This window comes from Salmo salar, chromosome ssa15 (assembly GCF_905237065.1).
Source record: "Salmo salar chromosome ssa15, Ssal_v3.1, whole genome shotgun sequence".
NCBI lineage: Eukaryota > Metazoa > Chordata > Actinopteri > Salmoniformes > Salmonidae > Salmo > Salmo salar.
In genome coordinates this window covers 60,907,832-60,917,105 of record NC_059456.1, presented here as the reverse complement: position 1 = coordinate 60,917,105, position 9,274 = coordinate 60,907,832, and the positions used below count along the sequence as shown (strand labels likewise).

Below are 9,274 nucleotides of genomic sequence, written 5' to 3'. Positions count from 1 at the left end.
CAGGTTCACACTGAGCACGTGACAGACGTGACAGAGTCTGGAGACGCCGTGGAGAACGTTCTGCTGCCTGCAACATCCTCCAGCATGACCGGTTTGGCGGTGGGTCAGTCATGGTGTGGGGTGGCATTTCTTTGGGGGGGCCGCACAGCCCTCCATGTGCTCGCCATAGGTAGCCTGACTGCCATTAGGTACCGAGATGAGATCCTCAGACCCCTTGTGAGAGCATATGCTGGTGCGGTTGGCCTTGGGTTCCTCCTAATGCAAGACAATGCTAGACCTCATGTGGCTGGAGTGTGTCAGCAGTTCCTGCAAGAGGAAGGCATTGATGCTATGGACTGGCCCGCCCGTTCCCCAGACCTGAATCCAATTGAGCACATCTGGGACATCATGTCTCGCTTCATCCACCAACGCCACGTTGCACCACAGACTGTCCAGGAGTTGGCGGATGCTTTAGTCCAGGTCTGGGAGGAGATCCCTCAGGAGACCATCTGTCACCTCATCGGGAGCATGCCCAGGCGTTGTAGGGAGGTCATACAGGCACGTGGAGGCCACACACACTACTGAGCCTCATTTTGACTTGTTTTAAGGACATTACATCAAAGTTGGATCAGCCTGTAGTGTGGTTTTCCACTTTAATTTTGAGTGTGACTCCAAATCCAGACCTCCATGGGTTGATAAATTGGATTTCCATTGATTATTTTTGTGTGATTTTGTTGTCAGCACATTCAACTATGTAAAGAAAAAAGTATTTAATAAGATTATTTCTTTCATTCAGATCTAGGATGTGTTGTTTAAGTGTTCCCTTTATTTTTTTGAGCAGTGTATATATTTTGTTTTACCTTTAACTAGACAAGTCAGTAAATAACAAATTCTTATTTACAATGATGGCCTAGGAACAGTCAGGTTAACTGGCTTGTTCAGGGGCAGAATGACAGCTTTTTACCTTGTCAGCTTGGGGATTTGATCTAGCAACCTTTTGGTTACTGGCCCAACACTCTAACCACTAGGCTAAAGGCCCCTCTAAAATGTGCAATTTTGTCACAACACAATGCCACAGATGTGTCAAGTTTTGAGGGAGCATCCAATTAGAAGGGTGACTGTAGGATTGTCCACCAGAGCTGTTGCCAGATAATTTAATGTTAATTTCTCTACCATAAGCCACATCCAACATTGAGGACTACTTCTGTCTGTAATAAAGCCCTATTATGGGGAAAAACTCATTCTGATTGGCTGGGCCTGGCTCCCCAGTGGGCATAGGCCCACTCATTGCGGCATCCTTGCCTAATAATGTGAAATCCATAAATGAGGGCCTAATTAATTTCCTTATATGAACTTTAACTCAGCTAAATCTTTGGAATGGTTGCATGTTGTGTTTATTTTTTTGTTCTGTGTATATTTCAGATGGCATTACATTGCTTCCCCAGGCTTCATAGCTAATTGTTGTTGAAATAAAAATGTCTGTCCAAATCGTGACACTTTGTTTTTCTTGTGTTTTCTAAATATGTACACATGGAGATGGGTGCACCTACAGGGTTTCGAATATCACTGTCACTCTCTCAATCACACAGTGCCTGGGCTTGAATTTTGTAACTTTATCAATCCCATCAATGGAGATAAAATCTTAAATGACCCCATTCAAGTCCGCATTCTCTATATAGTGAGCCACTACTAGGCCTATAGTGTGTCATTTGAGATGCAGACAATCTCTTCTTGTAAAAGATTATGTCACATGCACACCTTTAGCACTGATTAGTTAAATAAAGGTTAAAAAATACAAAAAATAAATGAGTACTAAAAAGTAGTAGGGCTATTATAATCAAACATCAGTCTCAAGTTATATGTTGAGCTATTGATTGTCACCATAAAGCAGTGGAGTATGCTATTGTCATTCATACAAGTAGCATAGTAACGCATTATCAGTTAAAACAGTGCCCCACAAAGATGCTTGACAAGTTAGGCTACATTTCCAGATATGTCCACAAGATGTCATACAAATATCAAGAACAGAAGAAATGCCAAACGCAAGAATATCCTACATTATACATGTATGTTCTTCTAATATCTTCTCAATTGAAGCTTACAAATAGTCCTACATTAATAAAACGCGACACACATGCAGTCTATCTGGAGTAAATGCATTTGCATGAAGTGACCACCGAGGAAGTTTGTTATTAAGTGCATGGTACAGCCTGCATCCGGATGCGGCGAATTGTTTCTGCTCAGCGGGAATGAATTTGAAGCCGTACAATATTGCGGACCAAAACGGAACCATGGACAGAATGTGTTGACACTGTCGTCTTCATTGGATTCAAGGTTTGATGTTATTGCGTTTTTATTTATTAGCGTGCTCAGATGATATCAGCCGTGAAAACAGCATTTGATTGTTAGGCTAAACAGCAGGGGTGTCAAACTCATTCCATGGGCCTACTGTCTGCTGGATTTCGTTTTTTCCCCTTTCAGTTAAGACCTAGACAAACAGTTAAGGGGAATTCCTTACTTATCAGTGACATTAATTCATTAATCAAGGACAAGGGAGGAGAGAACCAGCAGAGACTTGGCCTTCTGTGGAATGAGTTTGACACGTGCTATGCAATAGGTTTCTTTGTCATATAAGATCAGGATTTGGGTGTCTTGAATCACACTTACTTAATACATTTTTTTAAACTTTATTTAAGCAGAGAATCTAAATTGGCAGCATGGTCTATTTTGCAACTGTTGCCTGTATTACAACAAACAACAATTCAAAAAGCTCAAAGAGATATCATATTACATAAAGATCAGAAATACAGAGCAAAAGTATCCGATTTTCAATCACAAACAAATACAAGAGCAAGCAACATAAGTACAGGAAATACACAAAGAAAAACAAAAACCACAATCATAAAAAACAAACACATTCCTTGCTAAAGAGGTCCTCAAACAACAATCTGAATTGCCCGTAAGGCACTAATACATCAAATTTGAAACAGTCAGATAAATGTAGCACGTCAATGTCGAGAGCATAACGTTCATAGTGCCAAAACGCGCACTGCACAACTGTACCCAGTAGCCTAGTCAAGCCAATCCCAGGAATGCTGTGCTGTTAAACATTTTCTACAGAGGGGAAGTTCTGTAGGTGTTACTGTCTTCCCTGTAAGTGGAAGGGAGGAGTTTTTAACGATATCTCGGCTGGTGTAGTTGGTGTGTAGCCTATACGTGTATGTGTATATATATCAATGGTGGAAAAAGTACTCAATTGTCATACTTGACTAAAAGTAAAGATACCTTAGTAGAAAATGACTCAAGTGAAAGTCACCCAGTAAAATACTACTTGAGTAAAAGTCTAAAAATATTTGGTTTTAAATATACTTAAGTATCAAAAGTAAATGGAATTGCTCAAATGTACTTAAGTATACAAAAGTAAAAGTATAAACCATTTCAAATTCCTTATATTAAGCAAACCAGATGGCACAATTTTGTTTCTTTTTTTGTTGTTGGATAGCCAGGGGGCACACTCCAACACTCAGACATAATTTACAAACAAAGCATTTGTGTTTAGTAAGTCCACCAGATTGATAAGTGTGTATTGGACAATTTTCCCATCAAAATGTAACATGTACTTTTGGGTGTCAGGGAGTAAGTAAATGTATGAAGTAAAAAGTACATAATTTTCTTTAGGAATGTAGTAAAGTAAAAGTTGGCAAAAATATAAATAGTAAAGTACAGATACCCCAAAAAAGTGCTTAAGTAAAAATACTTTAAAGTACATCTTAAGTACATTACACCACTGAAGACATCAAAACTATGAAATAACACATATGGAATCATGTAGTAACCGAAAAAGTGTTAAACAAATCCAAATATATTTGGGATTCTTCAAATAGCCACTCTTTGCCTTGATGACAAGTTTGCACACTCTTGGCATTCTCTCAACCAACTTCATGAGGTAGTCACCTGGAATGCATTTCAATTAACAGGTGTGTCTTGTTAAATGTTCATTTGTGGAATTTTTAATGCATCTTAATGCATTTGAGCCAATCAGTCGTGTTGTGGAAAGGTAGGGTGTATACAGAAGAAAGCCCTATTTGGTAAAAGACCAAGTCCATATTATTGCAAGAACAGCTCAAATAAGCAAAGAGAAATGACAGTCCATCATTACTTTGAGACACGAAGGTCAGTCAATACGGAAAATGTCAAGAACTTTGAACGTTCTTCAAGTGCAGTTGCAAAAACCATCCAGCACTATGATGAAACTGGATCTCATGAAGACCCAGAGTTACCTCTGCTGCAGAGGATAAGTTCATTAGAGTTACCAGCCTCAGAAATTGCAGCTCAAATAAATGCTTCACAGAGTTCAAGTAACAGACACATCTCAACATCAACTGTTCAGAGGAGACTGCGTGAATCAGTATTTTAGCTATACTACCCCTACCTTGTCACAACCCAACTGATTGGCTCAAATGCAGAAAGAAATTTGACAAATCAACTTTTATCTAGGTATACCTGTTCATTGAAATGCATTCGAGGTGACTACCTCATGAAGCTGGTTGAGAGAATGCCAAGAGTGTGCAAAGCTGTCATCAAGGCAAAGTGTGGCTACTTTGAAGAATCTCACATCTAAAATATATTTTGATTTGTTTAATAAAATGTTGGTTATTACATGATTCCATATGTGTTATTTCATAGTTTTGATGTCTTCACTATTATCCTACAATGTAGAAAATAGTAAAAATAAAGAAAAACCCTTGAATGAGTGTCCAAACCTTTGACTGGTACTGTATGTGTTAGTGTGATATTTATCATCAGGTTATTTATATAGCAGCCAATCAACTGCTACACATCTTTTATCTTTTATAGGATCAGTCTGTGTGATAACACTCATTCAGGAGCTTTGCCAAGGACCTCTAGGTGGAAAGACTTACTCTCTTTCGTTTTCATTTGCGCTGAGAATAGCGACATCATTTTGATGCATGTAGAGTGTTGAGGCCATTGACAGCTCCAGGTAAATGTCTGTCTGTTAACCCCAATTTTATTTGCCTCTTTAACGCGCAGTTTTACTGGTCTGCAGAGTGAAAGCATCACACAACACCCACCAACAACCTGGATAGTTATCCGCTAGCAGATCAACTGTTGTTCGAGGAAGAGATGCAAGAGACAACGAGGAAGTAAAACATGAGGAAAGCAAAACATTCAGAGTTATAAAGCTGGACTGAGAGAAGACCAGAGGATAAAGAGACAGAGAGAAGGGGTGAGTTTTTGAGCTGCAGTGTGGAGGTTGGAGGGAGGTCATGGTGGGGCAGGGGCTGTGGGTGTTTAAGCCCCGCTTTGGGAAGCGTGGGGGCCGGTTCGGGGTGGTGCCTGCTCTCTGTGTGCTGATAGTCAGTGCTGCCCTGCTAGCTCTACTCTTCATTGACTCCATTGAGTCATGGGCCACATACATGAATATGAACACAATGGTAGAGGCACAGGGGGGGATCATACCCCCTCAGAGTGTCCTCCCAACCAGACCCGAGGAGTACCTCCTTATGCCCAGCCCTCATGTCTGCCAGCATGCCAAGCCCTACCTCATCACCATGGTGACTTCCGCCCCAGCCAATCAGAGGGCCCGCCAGGCCATCCGGGACACGTGGGGTGGGGAGGTGGAGGTCAGGGGTCATAAGGTCATGACCTTGTTCATGCTCGGGGTGGCCTCTGACCCCGGGCTAGCCAAGCTGCTGATAGATGAGTCCTGGGAAAGAGGGGACCTGATCCAAGGGCGCTTCTGGGAGTCCTACTCCAACCTGACCCTGAAGACCCTATCGATGCTGAGCTGGGCCCGACGCTTCTGCCCCCAGGCCCACTTCCTGGCCAAGGTGGACGATGACGTCCTGTTCAACCCTGGGGCCCTGCTGCACTACCTGAACAGCACCTACGAGCACGGGGACCTGTACCTGGGCCGGCTCCACCACCACGTGGCTCCAGACCGAAACCCAGGCAGTAAGCACTACCTCCCTAGAGGGGCGTACCCTGCCTCTGTCTTCCCCGACTACTGCAGCGGCACTGCCTACATCCTCTCCCGCTCCGCCTTGCTCAAGATCTCCCTGACGGCCGCTGCCTCGCATCCGTCCACTCCTCTGCCCCCCGAGGACATGTTTGTGGGTCTGTGTGCCCGTGAGGCTGGAGTGCTGCCCTCCCACTGCCCACTGTTCTCTGGTGGGCCTGTGGTGCCCTACACACGCTGCTGCTACCAGGCCATGGTGTCCATCCATCACATCTCCCCCAGCGAGATGCTCCGGTTCTGGGCTGACGTCCACTCCCCTCCCCCCTGCTCCTGGTTGGGTATGCGTGCCTCCCTGGGGGTCTGTAAAGTCCGGGCCATGCTGGGGACCTTTCTGGGGGTGGAGCAGGGTCTGTGAGAGAGTTATTGCCATTGTGGATAGAAAATACTATTGTGTTATGGGGGGCTGTGCCTCTGCCAATACTGTGAATAGCACAAGCGGCAAGCACTCTATTTCTTTAGCTACGATAAGGAATCACTGTGCAGTGTGAAAATGTACTTTTATTTTGATAGACTTTTATGAATACTTTAATGTATTTTATGTTGATGATTATTACGCTAGCATTTTGTAAAAGCTGAAGCTATATGAATCAGTTGAAGGGAATTAGTGTGAATATATTTTTAAGACTGTTAAAACACACACTACACAGACATATACTGTAGATATGAAAATATTACTGACCAGGAAACGCATAACATTCAGGATATCCTAATGTCAGTGTTTCACCTATATTAATTTAGCAGTGTTTGATATTTCATCCAGTACAACAAAGAAACATTTAAAAATCGAATGTAAATGCTTAAATGACAAATCATTTCTCACGTTTGCCATTTCATTTGCTTGTTGTGATAGCATGAATTCTGACAAATTACATTAATTCTCAATTGACAATTGACAATGCTTTTCCATACTCCCTCCAGCATGTGGCATTTTTTCATTGTTTCGCCCAACAAGCAAGGAGTTTTTGTATGGAAGTCAATGAGAGGGTGTTGAATTCGGTTAACAAAAAAATTGATTTACTACATGAGGTTTATTTGATCGAATAGAAGTTTCGTAATGATTAAGTTGGTACGAGTCTGTTATAAGTAGGACACATGACATCCCGGCAACTTTGAGAAAAAACACGTTAAATCGGAGTTGTCTCTAGATGGCTATGCATATTCATGGCATGAGGCTAGTACCATAGCCTCTCTCTCCACTGAATACAGGCGGTTGCGGGCGGTTGTCAACATCCCTCATCGGATATTCAAAAAAGGATTACAATAATGAGCTGTATCCACCAATCCAAAGAAAGGATAGGCGGGAGCTAGACAGCCCGCCGTGTCGCTTTGTGAACAACGACTCCCATTGTTAGGGTGGAAAGACATGTATCTTGTCAGTATACGGTAGCCATAATATTTGGTATGCTAGCATGCCCAGGCAACCTCTTCCGCCTCACATTACCAAAACACCGCCAACCGTGTTTGATTGACAGGTCTAACACATTGAAAAGGCAAAGGAGCAATGGGGAAACTATATAACAAAATTAAGGATTGCAATTGATTTATCGAATTTTAATGATCATTTGAATTTTGACAGTCTTAAACCACAGAGTTTGGAAAATAATTGTTAATTGTAACTGAGAAAGCATGAATTGTGACAAAAATAAAATGCAGTCACAACAAGCAAAAACATGAGAAATAGTTTGTCATTTAAGCATTTATATGCCGTTTTTAAATATGTCAGTGTTGTACTGGATAGTACCATGGAATTTAAATATGTGACTCGTTTCAGGAAACTACTTCACTACTTCACAGGAGAGGCATTTCAATACAAATTAATTTTTTTCATAAAAATACATTTTTGCCCAGAAATTCCTACTGGAACATGCGAACTTTCTTGTGCCTTAACCATTAATGTGTATGCCATCTGTAAATACGAATAAAACGATTACATTACGAGCCTAGTTGAGCCATGGAAAAAGGCCGGAACCTTCCCGCTAGCCATTATTGGCTGAGATAATGGATGTGCTGCACATGCCAAGAGATGAGTTAGGATTGGTCTGCCATGTAGCACGCTTCTGTCTATAACATGAGCTGCTTAGTATGTGTAGGTAATCCTTTTCTGAAGCGACATTTTTGAAATGACTAAAAAAGTGTTTAAGGCATTTGAAATGGTTTTGAAAGTTGTTTTGAAGTCAGTGTAATGCCTGGTGGAAGCAGAGTGTGATAGCTAAGGAGATGGAGAAAATTCAAGCGTTTGATTGCAAATGAGGAGGGAGTCAAAAAGAGGGCACATTACATCTTCAAACTAAGGGAAACCATGGCATCCGTGACAGAGAGGGAGAAGCGTTCATCCATGTATACGGGTAAGAGAGTCTAGCTAGCTACATTTTCAGGTATTATACGTTTCTAATTTAGTCAGAAAGTCATTTTCATTGCAAGTTAAAGCGTACTGTTAGCTAACTAGCTAATGTAGCTGACTGACTGGCTTGCTAGCTAACGTTATGTGTATGATCTGTGTAGTAATATACGTATTTCATTGCGATTTGCATTCCATGCTAGCTAACATTGAGCCCAACTAGTTGGTTAGCTTTAACAACCTGTAGATTTATGCAGGGTAGTAATGTTATGAGTTGCGATTATAGTTAATTGTTTAGCTAGCTATCTAGCTACATGTTTAAACAAAATACTCCACTGGGCAAGTAACCATTTTACTGTACCGTTTACACCTTCTGTATCCTGTGCATGTGAGAAATAAACTTAGGTTTTATTTTAAATAGTGTGTGTTACCAGAGACGCTAATGTGAAGAACATCAACTGCACCAAAGTCAAATTTGGATATAATGTTAGGCCAACAAGTCAGCGTCCAAGTTCTAAAATCCTCCGGTAGAATGCCCTGCTTTTATTTTGTCACACTCGCAACTGTAAGCTATTTTCTGTAATTAGCTCACCATTATCTTGTAAATAATGATCTAGTTGTGAATTTATTTTCCTGTAATAATGATAACAAATTAGCTAAAGTTAAGACGGTCAGCTATATGATATAGTCATTATTTGAACTGTCTAGCCAGGTAACTTAATGGTAGCTAGCTAGCTAACAAGCTACAAACGAACCAAAACTTCATTTAGAAAGTTGCTTTTAGTTGCCTGGTTTGCTAGAGTGACATACTACATTCATTTTTAAACAGATGGGTTTATTTGTGTTAAAATACACTAGTTATGACATTTTGGACCCCCAGGCTGCTGATGTCATGCAGCCTGTCGTTTTTGTGTTAA

At 41.3% G+C, this 9,274-nt stretch overlaps 1 protein-coding gene across 2 annotated transcripts; it reads left to right on the top strand.

Annotated features, from left to right (window-relative positions):
• The first annotated feature begins 2,013 nt into the window (after positions 1–2,013).
• Positions 2,014–7,957, top strand: LOC106571873 (beta-1,3-galactosyltransferase 9-like). 2 transcript variants are annotated; one of them, XM_014145392.2, is made up of 2 exons: positions 2,014–2,313; positions 5,048–7,957. In XM_014145392.2, exon 2 carries the CDS (start codon positions 5,268–5,270, stop codon positions 6,372–6,374), a length of 1,107 nt encoding a protein of 368 aa, XP_014000867.2. In that variant the 5' UTR covers positions 2,014–2,313; positions 5,048–5,267; the 3' UTR covers positions 6,375–7,957. The 2 variants fall into 2 exon arrangements, with proteins under 2 accessions (XP_014000867.2, XP_014000865.2); XM_014145390.2 differs by having other exon boundaries at positions 5,032–7,957.
• The last annotated feature ends 1,317 nt before the right edge of the window (positions 7,958–9,274 follow it).